Genomic DNA, 18,168 nt, shown 5'->3' on the forward strand with positions numbered 1-18,168 from the left:
ACAGTGAACAGGGTCTGACCTGTCAGAGCAGAATGACTCAGTGGAAGGGGAGCTGGCCCCACATGAGGGGGTTCACAGCCAGAGGAGGCTGTGACCTCCGGGGCTGAACATGGAGCATTTTCCTTTCCTGCAGGATTCAAAGTACCAACCCAACACCTTTGTGCAGGAGATAGGTCCCAAGAGGAGCAAACCTACCTCTTGTATGGGTATCCCTAGCCTGGAGCCAGCTCCTGTGGGATCAGGCAAGGCAAGCAGATGCTACTGGCAGTGTGGGATTGAGAGGGGGATGCTCTGCCAAGCCCTCACCAAAATGGAGAGTCACCTGGTGATCACTCAGTGTGGGCTTGGGTGTGACAAGCCCAAAAACCGCCACTGCTCTGCGGCGCATTGTGCAAATTCTCAACTAGATTTAAAAGAAAACACACACCCGAGTTCCTGCCAGCACTTGGTGAAAGAAGGAGCCCTGCACTGAAAGCCAGGCTCAGAGCCAATGCTGACACTTGATTAGTGTCTGCTAAAAATAGTCCCTGTGTGGGTGGAAGGAGAGCTGATGAGCACAAATATGGGAGGACAGGCAGGCTTGGGGGGTTTAGGCTGGAGCAGAGGTCAGCAGTGGTGGGTCACCAGGTCCATGACATGGACAGGGACTCCTTCACTAGACCAGGCTGCTCTGAGCCCCATCCAACCTGGCCTTGAATGCTTCTAGGGATGGGATATCCACATATCACTTACTCTGGGGGGCAAAACACCTCCTCTCCCCCAGCATTGTTGGTGTCTGCCTTCAGGCAACAAGCGACAGGTCAAGGGAAACAATTGTGCCAGGGAACGTTTAGACTGGATATTAGGGAAAATTTCTTCACAAGGACATGGGAACAGGCAGCCCCGGGCAGTGGTGAAGTCACCATTTTTCCTTAGCAGATCCCTCTTTTGCCTCAGATCTACACTTTCCCCAATAGAGTCACATTTTTACTCAGATCTGCACTACGCAGTCTGTCTGAATTGGAGAAGGGTTTGGATAAGGCTTTTGTGCGCATGGTGTGACTTTGTGTCCTGTGCAGGGTGAGGAATTGGACTCAATGATCCTGCTGGGTCCCTTCAGCATATTGTATGGACCAATTCAGTGTATTCTATGGGCCAACTCACCATATTCTATGGGTCAATTCAACATATTCCATGGGCCAATTCAGCATATTCTATGGGTCAGTTCAGCATATTCTGTGTTTCTGTGATTATTTTGCTCCAGCAAAACCAGCTCTGTACCCATGCCAGCAGCTCCCACTGGGCAGCTGCTCCTGCCACAGGCAGACACGGAGCCATCACCTCCCTTCCCACCCTGTGGGCTGCTTCTGCCACTGGACTATATGGAGCCGTCCCCTCTCCTCCCACAGCGGGCCTGCCCGAGGCAGCCATGGCAGGTTCATCCCCAGACGCTGCTCCTGCTGCCTCCCGCCCCGTTGCCGCCATTGCCCTCACGCCGCGGCGCCATCTTGGCTCCCTCACCCTCCCTGTCAGCCCGCCGCCCTCACACCGCCATCACCAGCGCTGCCACACCAAAATTAGTTTCAGGGCTACGAGACAGAATTTGTTTTGTTTGTGACAAACTGCTGGTAGCAAACAGCACGTCGGAAACTGCGTGGGCGGCCGGCGGCTCCCTCCCTCTGCCTGTGCCTCACTGCCCCCCCAGCCCCAGGCTCTGAGGCCTTGCTGGCCATGGGCTGGGCTGGTGGAACACAACAAAAACCACTCTATTCTTGCCAAGATACCGATCTAAGGCTTTCTGAGCAGCCCCGGCCATGAGGCTTCAGCACAGAGGGTGGGGGATGCAGCAGGTCTCTTCACGCCCGCCAGGGTCACGCCATATTTGCAAGCTGAAAAAAGAGGGGGAAAGCGGTGGCTTTTGAGCATGGCTGATCCCAGCACTGCACAGACCCTGCCTAGGACAGGCACTGCTCCTGCTCCCACCTGCTGCTGATCAGCCCAGCCAGGCCCACAATGACATTCCCTAATGCCTCCTCCATAACATGGACACACTGGAGAAAAGGACTGTAAGAAAAAAAAAAAAAAACACCTTTTTTTTCTCATTGCAAACCGCACTTCCAGCTGTCTCATTAAATCAGACAAAAAAACTCAAAAGTATTTGATTTATCACTATCACAAGGTGCCCGTGGGCTCAGCTGCAGCCCCCCACTATCACTGGGGTTCCACCTCCCAGGGCAGGATCCCGCTTTGGGCAGTGCCTTCATCCTCCTGCCATCATCACAATCCCAAACCCACTATGTGTGGCCCCTGCTCTCAGCAGTGCCTGCAGCCCCCCACCATCTTTGGGGTGCCTGGGACCACCAGGACCGGCTGTGCTTCGCTTCCTGCCTGACATCCAGAGTGACCCAAACCCCCACTGATCTGACCCACAGCAGAGCCTCTTGAGCACCATCCCCTCTTCACTAAAAATAGATCCGAGCGGTTAAAAAAAAAAAGCTAACAGAAAAAAAAGCCAACAGAAAAAAGAAGGCGAACAATGTCTGCTTGACCATCAAAGAGCAACCACAGTCATTTCGAGGCAGGAACACCTGAGACAAGGATTTTCGGGTTGTGTTTTCTCTTTCTGCAGCAGATGGGTTCTGTTTTCTCTGAAACAGATGAAATGTCTCTGTGCCTGAGGTAATGGCACGCAGAGCTGCAGTGCTGGGGGCTGCCCCTCTTGTGGGCTTCTTGGGGCTGGAAAGGAGCCAAGGGAACAATGGGTCAGAAGAGAAATTCAATTTCCTTTTGAACACGTTACCTGCTTGATTGCTATCTGTATAGAAAGACTCAGACCTTGTGGGCTGAAACCTGTGTGCTGGCCCCAGTACTCATCTGAGAACTTGGCAATTCATTGCAGGAGTGGGCTGTGCTGTCATGGTCACCTCCCAGACCTGGGTCTAGGTGAGCAGTGTGTCACAGCTCTCCAGACCTTCAAGACCTGCCATGTCCAGCCCATGGACTCTGTAGGGCACAATCTTGGCTGATTGTTTAAAAAATGCTGAATTTCCTTGTATTATAAACAAGGAAATTTGCCAGGGCTGGCATTGTTAGCAGAGGTGGGTTTTCAGAAGTCAGTATTGAAACAGTGGTGAAAAATGGGGCAATTTGAAGCTGTTGAATGAACAGTTCAAGTTGTGCACAGCGATCAGCCAATATATCTGACGGGCCACACATAAAGGTGTTTACCTGGTGCCACTAGAAACGTTTTCAGCAGCACCTTAAATCAAACTCACCTAAGCTATCTGCTGCTTAGAGGGATCCTTGGCCAAGCTTACTCACCACAGAGGCATTTAGAAACATCAAAGATATTTAAAACCTTTATTTGACCTTAGCGCCTTTGCACAAGAGCATGAGATGACAGGACAAGTGAGAATGGCTCCAAATTGACAGGGGGCAGGGTTAGACTGGACATTGAGAAGAAATTCTTCCTTGTCACAGGTTGCCCAGAGAAGATGTGGCTGCCCCATGGAAGTGCTCATGGCCAGGTTGGAGCAACCTGGGATAGTGAAAGGTGTCCCTGCTCATTGCAGTGAATTTTCAGTTTATGTTTGTTGAATCATAGAATCCCACAAGGGGCTGGAAGGGACTTTAGAGCTCATCTCATTCCAGCCATGGGGTCTTTTCCCTCCAGACAGAGAGACACTGCTCCAGATGGGCCTGCACCCTTTGACAGGTTCCATATTTTCATGGCAGGCAATTTTCCTCCTTTCCCTTTGCCCTCTTCTACTTTACAGCCAAAATAGCTCTTCTGCACACAGTGAGCATAAATGAAAGACTGAAATAAATTGCTCTCCTCCAGATCTTTTCTCTCTGGGTTGTGCATCGCTGGAGGATCTGCTGGCTGTGACAGAGTGAGGGGATGCAGACAACCCCAGAGCCTCTGGTCAGAGCAGGACAGAGCTTTGTCTTCTGATTCCATTCAGCATTTGGGAAACATTTTTTGGGGTGGCAGGTGGGAAGGAGGATCTTCTTGTTGAACTGAGGAGCAAGACCTCTCTATCCCCTTGGGGACAAGGAGGGGGAACCCAGAGCAGCTGGACCAAGACTGGAGGAGGGTCTGCAGTTCCCACAGGCAGGGCACCCCTTCTCACCTCTGCCTCCATCTAACACCACTTTCTCATTTTGAAAAGAGTTGAGAGAACCACTAAAGCACAGAGCAGTGCTGGGGTTTCATTTTTTGCCTCACTTCTCTCTGCCACCCTGCCTGTCCAGCGTGTAATGGAAATTTTACCGCAGCCGCTTGATGAGCAAACAGGAAGCCAGCAGAGAGCGTGGCAGCTCGCTGTGGCCCAGCTCAGCTCTGCCGGGGACAAGAAAGGCCATAAAAGACGGGGGTGGCAGGGGGAGGAGAGCAGGCCAGAGGGGCCAGGCTGGCAGCAGCGCAGGGGAGCTGCTCCTGGGTTCACAGGTAAGGCAGGCACTGCCCTGCACCTCCTTTTCTTCCTTCTGCAAATGATTCCTTATTATTTTTGTAAGTATTTTCCACTGTTCCACTTGGGACCAATTTAGAGGATTCTGCCATATTTTATTCTCTGTACCAAACTTACTAAAAATTCAGCTCGCTTGGAAAAACTAATTCTAATTGGCTTTTTCCTCTTCTTTTTCATCTTTGCCAGCCTATTGTACAAACCTTAAAATCCCCCAAAGCTGCTCAGATTTCCAATGGAGGTATTGCAGAAGGTAAAGTTGGGCAGCGGTTCCACAATTCTCTTGCTCCCATCAGAAAGATTTTTTCTTCCTTTTCTCTGAAGGAGAAATGGAGTCCCTCCATTGAATAGTCTTGGCTGTGTACGTACTCAGAGCTTCATCTGGCTCAGTCCCCACCACAGAAATGGGAGGGTGTTTGGACCCAAGCAAAGTAAAAAATCCAGAAAGGGGCTGAAAACAGATCACAGATTTCTTTCACTGTGATTTTTGTGACAGCTTTTCAGGCTCGCTCACTTCTTAGGTGGAGCTTGGGAAAACCCTTCCCTTCAATTTTGTACTAAGTTCATTCATTTTGATTGATAAGCTTTTAACACTCATTTTTCCTTCAACTCCCTGAAAGGAGGGTGTAGTCAGGTGGGATGGTCTCTTCTCCCAAGTAACAAGATTAGAGGAAACAATCTCAAATTGCACCTGGGAAGGGTTTACATTGGATTTTTAGGGAAAACTTCACCAAGAGAGTTGTCCAGCACTGGAACAGGCTGCACAGGGCAGCAGTGGGATCACCATCCCTGAAGGGATTTAACAGAAGTGTGGATGTGGCACTTGGGTACACGGTTTAGTGATGGGTTTGGCCATGCTGAGGGAATGGTTGGGCTTGGTGATCTCAGAGGGCTTTTCCAACCCAGGTGGGTCTGTGATTCCTTGATTCCCTGGAAGAAGGCAGGGCAGTGTGAGGAGGTTTGGGTGGGTCCCACAGACAACCCCACATTAAAAGCATACCCAAGGGATTGCTTCTTTGTTATCTCCTCCAAATTCTCCAGAGGTTGGGAGGTGCGGGCAAGTACACGCTTTGAGGCACATGGCACATGGCAGGGGGCTCGGCAGCTGCCCCAGCGAGGGGCACCTCGAGGACTGTCTAACCTGAGAATGGTGAAACATCAGGGTCAATCTCAGGTTCGTCAGCCCATGAGATGCCTTCTCCAGAGCGGGACAAGCAGCGCCAGCCCCCAGCAGCCCCACGGCTGCCACCTCCACCCGGCACATGGAGATCACAGCACGGAGCAGGGGGCACCCGAGCTTCGTCTGCGCCCTGGCACTGCTTTGTGAGGATGGGGAAGGACCAGAGTGGGTGTCAGCCCCCAAGGAGCAAAGGGAGGAACGTGGCCGGCAAGTCCCACCTGCTCCTCAGGAGAAGCTGCTGGAAGCTCGGCCACGCTGAAGTTGCCACGGTCGGGATGCAGCAGCTGCCGCGTGTGAGCCGCTGCTCGTGTGACAGGAGGCTCCGAGTATCAAAAGCTCCTAATTAGGAACCTCTCCCACTCCCACCCGGATCTGTGCCTCTGTGTGCAGTGAGCGCAGCCCAGGGGTGAGTTTGGCATCCCTGAAAGCATCATTAACACATCGCTCCTCACATTCCTGACTAGAGGAGAAGGGAGTGACAGCCCTAAAAGTGACGATAATGAATCCCCAGGCAGCACACGGGGCCTGTCAGCACTGTCAGTAATTTATGAAGGGAGCAGGAAAACAAAAAAAGGTGTTTTTAATTTTTCAAGTTGAGCTTCCTAAATAAAACACAAGTCCAAGATACACTTGTTGGAATCACTGTCGTTTCCTACAATTAAATGACTAATCCTAATGATAAATGGTCTAAAACCTTACCAGCCACAGTGCAGGGCAAGGGGTGAACTGAGCTGCCTCCCTCTGTGGCTGCTCCCGGCCATGCCAGTGGCAGTGCAGGAGCAGAAATCTCTGCCCAGAACCACAGGCTCGCTCCTCTGAGACAAGGTGGCCCCCAAAGCCCCCTGAGTGATGCTCTGGGCACCAGCCCCTCCTGCTGCATCCCCCACTGCCACAGCCCCTGGCCCCTCCAAGTGCTGTTTCTGCAGAACATCCCCAGGAGTTGGGGTAGAAAGAGTTTTTCAGAGAGAGCCCAGACCCACATGCAGGGGAGCAGCTGAAACTGCTGAGCTGGACCCCCTGGATTCATCAAGCCTTAGCATGACTTCAAGAAGATTTAAAACCATGCTAGGAGCAGCCAGGCAGCACAAGGGAGGCAGCTCCATTCCCATGTGGGCTCCAGTCACTGGTGGAGCTGGTTTCATCTTCTCAAGGGATTTTGGGGTCTCATTCACCCTCAGCCCCCAGCAGGTGTGGGTGCCCTCGGAGCTGCAGGCAGCACTCCCAGCAGTGCAGCAGGGCCAGGCTCAGCACTGGTATTGGGGTAGGGGACAGCACGGGGTCAGGCACAGAGATAGGGAGAAAAGCAGGCTCAGGTGAAGCACTGGAAATGACAGAGGATCTCAATGACTCAGTGAAGAAAAGGACTTTAAAAGCTCACAAAGCCAGCAGGAGGCAGCTGCTCCCCCCTCCTGCCCACCCAGCACTTGCTCTGCTGCTGCTGGTAGTTATTTTGCATCTAGGGGGAGTTAGGGCCCCCCTCGTCTTGCCACCCCCACAGACCTCTTTAGCCCTTTCCAGTGACCCTCTGAACTCTGCAGAGCCCTTGATTTTCATGCGGTTCTTGCCATGGAGGAGGATGGGAGGGGTTCTTGCCATTCATCCGAGTTCTACCTAATGCGGGCTGATTTGCTTTTTTCCCCTTCTCTTAAGTTTGTTCCTCAGGAGAGAATTTTAATTTTAGAGACAGCAGTGCTTCTGCAAGGTGAAGGAAGTAATTGCTGATCTCTGAGGGCCAGGCAATGGAGGCTTCAGCAGAGAGGCAGGGAAAGACAAATGAATCCCTCATATGGCTCCCTTGGACCCCGGGATGCACCCCCAGGTGTGTGTCTGTGCCAGGATCAGGCCAGAAGAAGAACGTGCTGTGGCAAAGGGGAAAAATTGTTCTCCAGAAGCGTATTTTGCTTCTGCAGTGAAGTTTTCATCTGTGTGATAGCAGGAGAGGGATCTCTGGGAGGAGCCGGCAAGCAGCCGGGGCTACCTTCACCGAACAGCTGCCGAAGGAGCCATCGGAAAAACTTTCACTGCGACACAAAACGCTGCAGAGCTCAGGGCCGAGCCCGCACACACGAGGGTGCCCCAGGTGTGCCCCTCTGCCATGGGCACACCTGGCCCCGAGAGCATCAGGGCGCTCCATGGAGGTGTCCAGGACCCAGGAAACATCACCTGGAACAATGTGGGAGTGTGGGGCTTGGCTGGCGGGTCCTGCTGCACCCCCAGGCACCCCATCACGCACAGAGGGTCTGTCGTGCACACTCATGAACTCACACACACCTCACACCCCGCCCACCCCGCCAGCTCCCTCTCACCTCTCGAGCCCCCAAACCCACAACATACAGAGAAACGCCCCTCAAAACATTTGCGCCCACTTGTATACACACCCCACACAACCCCCACGGCCCCCAAAACACTCCCTCCTCTCACCCCATGTACCCCGCAAACTCACATGCCCATGAACAGCTGTGTCCCCCTGCCAGACTCTCACCCCTCCGCACATCCCGTGTTCCCCCAGACCCACACCCCCGTGTTCTCCCAGACTTATCCCCGTGTTCTCCCAGACTCTCACCCCGTTCTCCTCCAGACCCTCACCCCCGTGCTCCCCAGACTCTCACCCCGTGCTCCCCCAGACTCTCACCCCGTTCCCCCCCAGACCCTCACCCCTGTGTTCCCCAGACTCTCACCCCGTTCCCCCCCAGACCCTCACCCCTGTGTTCCCCAGACTCTCACCCCGTTCCCCCCCAGACTCTCACCCCCGTGATCTCCCAGACTCTCACCCCGTGTTCCCCCAGACTCTCACCCCGTGCTCCCCCAGACCCTCACCCCCGTGCTCCCCAGACTCACCCCCGTGTTCCCCCAGACTCTCACCCCCGTGCTCCCCCAGACTCTCACCCCGTGTTCCCCCAGACCCTCACCCCCGTGTTCCCCCAGACTATCACCCCCGTGCTCCCCCAGACTCTCACCCCGTGCTCCCCCAGACCCTCACCCCCGTGCTCCCCCAGACTCTCACCCCCGTGCTCCCCCAGACTCTCACCCCGTGCTCCCCCAGACTCTCACCCCCGTGCTCCCCCAGACTCTCACCCTGTTCTCCCCCAGACTCTGACCCCCGTGCTCCCCAGACTCTCACCCCGTTCTCCCCCAGACTCTCACCCCGTTCCCCCCCAGACCCTCACCCCCGTGCTCCCCAGACTCCCCCCGGCTCTCCCCCCGTTCAGCACCGCGGACAGATCCCGGCCCCGCTCCCATCACGTGCTCCCCCCGCCCCTATAAACGCGGGGCGCGGAGCGGCGCGTCCTGCGGGAGGAGCGGAGCGTGGAGCGGAGCCGGAGAGCGGTGAGACCCGACGGGCACCGGGACGGGCACCGGGACGGGCACCGGGGCTACGAGAGGAGGGTTCTATCCCGGGGTGGAGGGGTGTCCCCTCTCAGGGGGTCCCAGGTCCTGGAGGGTCCGGTCCTGGTTGCCGAGGGTGTCTTATGCCTGGGGGGGTGTCCCATGCTGGGAGAAGGGGCGTCATGTACCCGGGTGGGGGATCCCAGCCCGAGGGCTGTCGCGTCCCCAGAAGGGTCCTGTCCCATTAGCGGGGATGGAGATCCCGTCCCGCGGGGCTTCATCCAAAGGGAATTTCATCCCTGGGGAGGGGGTCCCAAAGGGGGTGAAGCCCCTTGAGTGACCCCTGACCGCAGCGGGGGGATGTGGGGGTCCGGGGCGGGGGGGGGCTGCTCTTGCAGGCTTCTGGCCCCGGAGTGGCTGCGATGCGGGTCAGGATGATTTCAGCTGCCTCCGTCCTCGTCCTGCTCTTCCTGCCCTCGGAGACCTGCTCGCCCCTGCAGTGGCCCCGGGGTCCGTCCCGCAGGCTGACCCCGGACCCCCAACTCACCTGGGAGCCCTGGATGGGAGCCCCGAGACCTCCGGTCCCCGGTACCGATCCCCTGCTCCAAAGACTGTGCCAGTTCCATGGGGCAGAGCCCGGCCCGGCCCCCCGAGCCCGGCGGGCGCTGCAAACCGGCAAAAGGCGAGACGGAAAACCCAACTCGTTGGATCTCACCTTCCACCTCCTGCGCGAGTTCCTGGAAATGTCCCGGGAGGAGAGACTGGCCCAGAAGGCGCTCAGCAATAAGCTCTTGCTGCAGAGCATAGGGAAATGAGAGAGGGTCCTTGGAGGTGGGGGAATGAAGAAGACCGACCCCGTAACAAGACACCACGGCAGAGCGGAGAACGGGAGGGATGCTGTGGGCTACAGCCGTGCCCAGGGAGTCCCCACCTTGCCTGGCAGTGTTCCTGTCACTGCGTCCCGCGTGTCAGTGTTGTGCATTAAAGTCACAGTCGTACCTGCCCTGCTGCTGTGCTCTTATGCTTCCCTGCTCTCGTAAACCTGTGGACCCGAACCAGATCGCCCCAAAAACACCGGAGCAATCCCAGATGCTTCCTTGGGTGAAAAACATCTGCATAAAGAGCTCTGAATGATGCAGGTAGGGCCACCCCGGCTGGAAGCTGCATCCTGAGACCAAACCAGGGCTTCAGTATCCCTGGGAATGGCTCTAAAAGCTGCTGCTTCCCAACTTTGCAGCAAGCCTGCACCTTTTTGTGTCACAGTTGGGGATGTGGGACAAAGTTAGTGACATCTGAGCTTGGCGGTTCTTGGAGGAAGATGAGCAGTAAGAGCATTGCAGCCCCCCCAGAAACCCCCTCCCTCCCCAAGCTGTGTCCTCTGGATCATGGAGCCCTCCTCACCTCAATCCCCCTCTTGCAATCACAGCTCCGAGCTTGGAGCAGCAATTCCCACCCCAAGCCGTGCAGAGTCCACTGCCAGGCTTGACAGGGCTGAACTGGCTTTGGGAAGGCTCCTAGGTCATGGTGGAAGGAAGAAAATTGTCCCATGGCCCTGCACTCTGCAGAGCAGGGAAGGGGTCAGTATCCTTCAATATCCTTCCCCTGGGCCAGCTCAGCCATCCCAGCCTTGGGTGATTGACTAGGGTGGGCACAGGGCTGGACAGGACCTCTGGCACCCTGGGGGCATCAGAGAGGGGACAGTGAGGGAGCAGAGACTTGTGGGGTTGGGACAGAATTCACAGTAAAGATCAGACCGTGCCAAGCCAGGAGTGTGGGGAAGTGGTGAGGAGCAGGTGCCCGAGTTGAGCAGCTTGGTCTCAGCTTTGAATCAATCTGGCCTGACCCTGCACCCCACTCCTGCCTCTCCGGAGGGGCTGCTCGGCCCCAGCAACTTTTGGTGTTGCCAGGGCAACATGGGCCATGGGCAGGGACACCTCCCTCTAGATCAGGCTGCTTGAAGCTCTGTGCAACCTCCAACCCTAGGTTAAAACACAATTTTGTGCACCTTCAGCACATCTTCCACCCATCTTTGTTCTCTCCACCAGCAACACCAGAGTCAATAACCCGAGTTTCTCCAGACAAGGGTATTTTTACTGCAGAGACAGCTCCTGCTGCCTCCCTCAGCCCTGCATGAAATTCAACCCACAAACAACTCTAACCTGCATTTACACCCCAAATATCTGCTAGAGTCCAGCATCACATCAAGATCTTTGGACTTTAAGGTTCAATACCAGCCCCCACAGTGTGTAGAGGGCAGTGGCTAAAGTTCCTACCCCAGGGACCCTGCAGCCAGTGCCCATCCCAGGGATGGGTGACCTCTCCCACTTCCCAGCCAGCCCCACCCTGTCCAACAGCCCCTCCCTCTTGTGCTGAGTTCCAGCGAGCAAATAAAGAGAGAAAAATCCTATGGGCATTTCTGCATTGAAAACATTTATTTTACAACAGTGGTTTCCGATAACTTAGCAATCTTTATTTTAGTTTATATTCGGACATACAAGACACAAATTACCATGCTAAAACAGAAAATAATTCCTTCTGCCGTCGCCGCGGGTATGTACAGGAGCTCAGTAGTATCGAGTGTTACAATCCACAAAGTTCAGACAGCCACTACTTACAGACAACTCAAAGTATGGTCCTTTAGTAACATAACAAAATAGATATATGTCTATATTATAATTCCTTCTCAGAGGCATTTATACTTTGATTGTGGTGGGTTTGGTTTGGGGTTTTTTACTATTTTTTTTTTTTTTAAGATGGGCTCCCCTTATCTTCCACCCCAGCCCCAGTTGAAGTGCAGTGCAAATGCAGGCGTGTCTCTCCCAGCATCCTCAGCTCCCTCTGGCTCCATAAAGGGGCCAGGAAACCAAACCCCACGAGGAATTACACAGTTCAGGGCCTTGCTCACATGCAAAATGAACATAAACTGCCTGGGATGTCAGCGGTGACACCAACTGACCCATCCACATCCTGCCCCAGCAAGGCAGGACATGGTGGGATGAGAGGGAGGAACAGCAGTGATCAGCTCAGCGACCAGCAAGAAAATAGTGCGTTTGAAATTGGCAAACCTGGAGTTCATCAACCGTGATGGTCACAAAGAGAACTTCAGCAGTGTCAGCAGTAACAATCTCCCCAGTATTCCCCCATTTCTGCCCTGGTGTGCTGCGTGGCAGGAACAGCCTGAGGAGGAGGAGGGCGGCAGTGACTCTATCCAGCACGGCTAGAGGGGACATGGTGGGACTCACATGTGCATCAGCCACAGCTGTTGTGCCTTCACCTGCATCACTGCCAGCTTCAGGTGCAGGAATTTCAGTAACTGCAAGTCCTTGTGGAACCAAGCTGCAAGAGGAGGGACGGTGCCCGGCCATGCAAACACCACACTGCCTGTGTGGGAACTCCCTGAGCAGGGTGTGGGGAGCAGGAGCTGCTTCTCCCACTCCCAAGACCCATTTATTTATACAACAGGTTCCTTCACCATGTCCTCACCAGTCCCTCAACCCCACAGGTCAGGTTTGGGTTTTCCTGCAGCTGAGAGCAAAGAAGCACAATTGTGGCCACACAAAACTCACACCTTCCCCCTGTCTGGCTGAGTTCAGAGCACTACTTGGAGCCAAATCTCACATTTTTACCACCAAAGAAAAACCCAAGGTGCACACCTGTTGTATAAATATATACATATGTGCATATATACATACATACACACACGTGATGCTGCAGCCCACGCCCTCAGCATGGGATGGACCTTGCTCTGTGAGCTCACTCAGCCCTGCTCCAGGGAGTCCAATGTGCTGAAAACTAGCAAAAAACCCAAATCCATGTGTTCTATCACAGCTTCAGTGATGAGCACATTAACCACATCTAAATACCCCATGTGCCAGCTGCACAAGTTCCAGTCACTCCAGAGCTGCCCCTCTGCCAGGTCTCCCTTCTCTCCTCCTGAGAAAAGCTGGAGCAGGCAGAGCCCTGTTCTAGCCAAAGGAGTTGGGACAAGGGGCAGCTCATGGAATTCAAGTAGATTGTTAAATTTTTTGGAAAGTTTGACAAGCACTCACTCACAGACTGCAAGAGAACACCCACAGGGCTGGGAGAGGGAGCAGAGAAGACAATGGCACTCGGGAATGAACAGCCAGTTTATATAAGAGCTTCCTCTATACATATACATACATATATATATATATAACCACCAGAAATTCCCAGCATCTATCCTTTTAACATCAAAACAAACTGTGCACGTAACATTGGCATAATGAAAGTTCTTCTTCCAGATTTCTGGCATTTGGTTTGTGCAAACATCAGACAGCCAGCTTCCCTCCCATGGCTTCTCCTCGTAAAGGAAGTGTCTTCTTGGAAGAACACAGGAATTGCAGTCTTGCTGAGTCCCAGGCAGTCCCAGTATGCCTCCAAAGGCAGCTCGTGGAGGGGACCATGGATCTTGTGGGAGCTGAACACTGACAAATTTCCTGCCACCTGGTGAGCTACTGGCTACGATTCTTTCGCGAGATTTTAAGCAGCTGTTGGTGCAATGAGACACTACAAACTAGATGATCTCCACTAGAATACAGAGAAGCAGCACCAGATGCTGAAGCATGTGAAGTTTATATCGACCTGACACTATAAACTATAACTGGGAGGTTACGGTTCAGTGCTCCAAGATTAATGCATTTAAACACCATTCGGAATTACTGACACGAGGTGGGGGCTGCAAACTGCCCCGACCACCCTGCCAGAGTGACCTGTTAAACATGATGCCAAGACACAGGTGCACTGGGTACAAAAAACCTGCAGCATAAATTTCCTAAATTATCCAGAAGTGGCAAAAAGATCAAAGGGCACCAGAGGAAGGGCACAAAGTAGTTGAGAGATGCAGGTGCCTCTCTCAAGGAGCGTGCGTGGTACAAATGCTCTGGAACAGCCCTCAGAGTGCATTGGTGTCCCCCCAAACCACTAAACTGCCTCACAGATGGGACAGGAATAGTTTTTCTGTCAGGCTGCCCTGGTTACACCTGTGTGAGATGTTTACAGGCTGACAGAAGGGTTTGGAGAGCTGCACTCCCCCGATCGCAGCCCTGCTGCAGGACTGGGTGTTTCTGTGCCATGCCCAAGCCCTCCTCCTCAGTTCTACCCCTCCAAACCTCCAAGGGGATCCCACTTTAAGAACACTAGGAGTGCTAATATCTAAAGCAGTTTTAAAAGATTACAAATCTAAAAAGAAGACTAAAAAGGGAACATGGCTGTAAAACATCACTGCATGGGACCAGCAAAAACTGACACCCTACAGGATGCCACTGAGGTCTTACATAAATTTATATACAGATAAATATTTAAGAATTCCCTACAAAAATCACTAACAAAATGAGGCTGGCATTGAAGGGGTGCAATGCCCCTTCAGTACAGTGCGTTTAGGATGTTCCCATCTCTGGGGAGGATGGGCAGGACAGATCCAGCAGCTCCTTTTCCAGCAGCTCCATGCACCAGGAGGGACAGCCAGCACCTGAGCACTCTCAGCAGCAGCTTTTCCTCCTCACCCAAGCTAGGAATGGCTCCCCATGCAACACAGGGATAAATCAGTATCATAAACACCAAACTCTCCAGATGGGATTCACCCTAATGGAGCAACAAATGCTAAGGAAATCAGTGCTGGAGAGGCTGGAGGAGCTGGATGGAGGCGGCTGAATGACTGGAATGGAGGACTCAGGCAACTTGTACAAATGATACAACTTACAGAAACAAATAAATAAATAAAATCCAAGCTCAAGTTTTAATTCTGGAAACACACTGGACAGAGATGGACAGTGCTCAGGTTTGATTTTGGAGGGAAACATTCTGCACTAAGCCAGGTCAGGCTGCAGCACTGGGATTCTGCAGCTCCCCTTGCCCAAGCTCAGAATTCCCATCTGAGCTTCTCCACCAGATTTTAAACCATTATTCCCAATAGAATTCTGCATTTACTAGGATTCTACTTGGCCATTATGAAGTGCAACTCATGTTAGAGCCTGGAGTACTCCTGTACCTTCCCTCCTCGAGGGGATAAAAGGGCATTCATGTACTTATGTGCCATGACACGGTTTTGGCTTTAAAGAAGGAATGTTTAAATCACTTCCTTACATAGCTCAGTAAGAACTTCACTAATACACAATGATCCTAAATTCAGAGTTTATGCAGTAACATGGGCAAACTTGAAACAGCTTCAAAAAACATGAATATTCCTCTAGAATTATGTTTTCCCATCATTCCCTGTAACTAAGATCTCGGAACAGTTTCCCTTGGAGCATCTAACATCACTCTGGCACGTAACAGACTAATTTCCTGTTCACACACCACCCACAGACAGAACCAACAGGAAAGCAGTCTCCCTCCAAACTCATCCCTTGCTAAGCAAAGAACTAAAATTGCAAATTTATCCTGGATGTCATCTTTCCCCACAGATAACTGTTCTGCCTCTAGTCCTCATGTGCTGCCTACACTTCAGTTCCCCTGTCAGGAACCTGTGGAGTGACTCAGGTGTGTCACACACCTCCCTGGAGCCACAACTTCCCACTAGCCTCTCTAATTCTGTGGAAACAGCCCAGAAAAGTTAAGAAGTAAGAGTATAATTCCAAATTAACAGTGACAGCCAGCCCCCAGCACTGAGGGCAAAGCTGCCCTGCAGTAGAGCAACACCCAACAACCATCTCTGTGTTATCCACTGAGATGAACAAGGGACAGAGAATGGAACAGCTCCCAGGGAACAGCCCCTTCCTCATTCACTGACTTGCTCCAATCAGCCACACTCATTTACAAAGCCAAAAAACTTCTTTTTTTTTTTTTTTTTTTCCTAACCAAGAACACAATTTTGCAGATACAGGCAATTTTAATCAGTGAATGTGGAGAGGACGAAGCCTGCACACGCCCCACCATATTCCAGGGTGCAATTCTACACCAAGAACAGACTTCAGGCAAAATCTACAAACACACAAAATTATATTTGGTTTAAGCCTAAAAATGGCTTTTTGTTTCAAGGGGTCTAAGAAAGACATTAACTAAATACGGACCTCAATCCAAATCAAACACTAATGTCCTCAAGGCCATCCAAGTCAGGAAAAGTTAAAAGTATCTTGCACTAAACCTCCACATTTCAGGTCTGTAAGGACTATGGGCAAAGAAGAAATTACTTAAGGACTGTGCTGCTGAAATTGAGCCATTAATTAAAAGTAACAGATTTTTTTGGGAATTTTGGGGGCCGGATGTGGTACTAAAATCATGCTGATGTGCAGCAAGCTCCCATGCAGGCAAATATGTGCTTGTACCAAAAGCCACAGCAAAATCTGGGTGTGCAAACACTCCTCACTGAGCACTGAGACCGTGGGGAGAACATGTTCTCCTACCCAGCACATTTAACATGGTTTCATGGCAGATTCCACGTGCTCCATCCTTGTTGCTCATGCAAAGACAGCAGGAAAATATATTCAGAATAGTTCTTTGGGTCCCTGCCTCTTCCTGGTGGTTTTTGTGCAGACCAGTGGATCTTTACTCTGCTTCAAAGCACCACCTGGAGCTGGTGAGGGAGCAGCAGACACAGGGGGAAGGTGCCAACAGCCCCTCCACAGGAAGAGGAGAAAAACAGATCAGGGAGATGGGGGTACAAGGGACAGTAGAGATAAAACTGTAACGATCAAAATGAATGAGGCTGTAATTACCCACTGAAAGTGCCAAGTCTGGAGCTCTTCTAGATCTGACTCTGGATCACCTAAAGTAGGACTACTGACAACAAAATAAACCAGCAATTCTGCAGCTGCCTAAAATGCCTTTTTAACAGTTAAAACCCAGTAAACCACAGTTTCTAGAACAGAATTCAGACTTGATTTGGTTTCAAAATAGTACAGGAAACCTTTCAGGGTTTCCACATAGTTGTTCCGAGGAAAAGAGAAACACTGGTGTAAACAATCTAAATGCAAGACAATGTGCAAATGATACAATATAAACACAAAGAAAGATGGTTTGTTCTTAAAAATCCATTTAAGTATGCCACAAGGATGTTCATGAAAAAATTAAAGGGTTAGTGTATTATAAAAGCTTTAAAAAAAGACACGTAATACCCCATTTGTCTATTAAACTTTCAAATTATTAGAACAAATTTTTAAACATCAATTGTTTTTAAACATTTCTGCTGTTGCCTACCGTCTGCATTTTACTCATTTGCTCAGTGAGAGCCAGTTAACCAGTTTCACTTTAAGATTCTCATGCATTCAGAAACAAAGCTGCACTATTTGGTCTTTAGCATAACAAGAAAACAACTGAACTCAAATCAATAGAATTGTGCTTGGAGTTGAAATCCCACTGCCACCACCACAGGAGCCCATTCCCAGTTGGTTTTGGTTCTGTTGTCACTGGAGATCGCCTCATACACAATGAGCTGTTCAATTTACTGTTCAAAGATTGGCAACTCTCCCTTTTTATTTTTCAAGGTAGATTTATTTAAGCTGAAAACCAGCATTAGAGGGGACTCCAGCTCTGAAGGACTGGCATTTTTTGGTTCTTGGCTTTGTAAACTTGCTTAGATAATAATGCAGGAATAGAAGGAGGAATGAAAGAATTGGTTTGTTGCACTCAAATGAAAATCCTCAACTTCTAAAGGTCTTCTACAGCTCAACTGTACAGAAGAGCAGTGGCTTCTGTGACACCTTCTAAATCTCATTTTTAGGCCAGGACTGCTGCTTAAAATGCAGAATGTCTCCATCGCACTGATATTGTGACAACTCAATACGTTACACCACAGACATTTAACATAACTCCATACATGCTATTAAAAAAAAGAAAAACAAAACAAAACAGGAGAAAAAAAAACCAAAAGAAACAAATAAGACCGTAGCTAAACTGCTTTAAATACTGCATGCTACAGCACTTCACGTATCGTCCAGATACGACACTGAGAGGTGACAAAAGGCTGAAGGGATTACAAAATATTTCCGGCAGGTTGGAAAGCTGCCTTCTTACTGTGGCAGAATTATTCCCCCTCCCCATTCTCTACTTCTAATGTTCATGATTCTAGTGTTGAGTTGGCCATGTATTTTTTTTTTTTTTATCCATTCTAATGACAGTGTTTCCTTAACTTAATTAAATCCATCAGTGTGGTAGCTGGGGTGAGAGTCAGCTGTGAGCTGGGTTGTCTCTGTGGCTGATGCTGGCTGTATCACAATAGGTGCGTCTGAGGCCTCTGAAAAGTGAAGACAAAAGGCT

The 18,168-nt window shown here is 51.3% G+C and overlaps 2 protein-coding genes across 4 annotated transcripts in view; one reads left to right on the top strand and one right to left on the bottom strand.

Annotated features, from left to right (window-relative positions):
• Positions 1-8,914: 8,914 nt before the first annotated feature.
• On the top strand, positions 8,915-9,958 carry LOC130261351 (corticoliberin-like). The gene is made up of 2 exons (XM_056507467.1): positions 8,915-8,955; positions 9,354-9,958. Exon 2 carries the CDS (start codon positions 9,378-9,380, stop codon positions 9,768-9,770), a length of 393 nt encoding a protein of 130 aa, XP_056363442.1. The 5' UTR covers positions 8,915-8,955; positions 9,354-9,377; the 3' UTR covers positions 9,771-9,958.
• Positions 9,959-11,364: 1,406 nt separating this feature from the next.
• DNAJC5 (DnaJ heat shock protein family (Hsp40) member C5) overlaps positions 11,365-18,168 on the bottom strand; it is a 30,451-nt gene continuing 23,647 nt past the window's right edge. For all 3 annotated transcript variants that reach the window (XM_056507374.1, XM_056507373.1, XM_056507372.1), the window contains one exon: positions 11,365-18,145. In XM_056507374.1, the coding sequence (XP_056363349.1) occupies positions 18,042-18,145 (104 nt within the window). In that variant the 3' untranslated portion in view covers positions 11,365-18,041. The remainder of the gene's footprint in view (positions 18,146-18,168) is intronic.

Source organism: Oenanthe melanoleuca, chromosome 20, assembly GCF_029582105.1.
Source record: "Oenanthe melanoleuca isolate GR-GAL-2019-014 chromosome 20, OMel1.0, whole genome shotgun sequence".
NCBI classification, from domain to species: Eukaryota; Metazoa; Chordata; class Aves; order Passeriformes; family Muscicapidae; genus Oenanthe; species Oenanthe melanoleuca.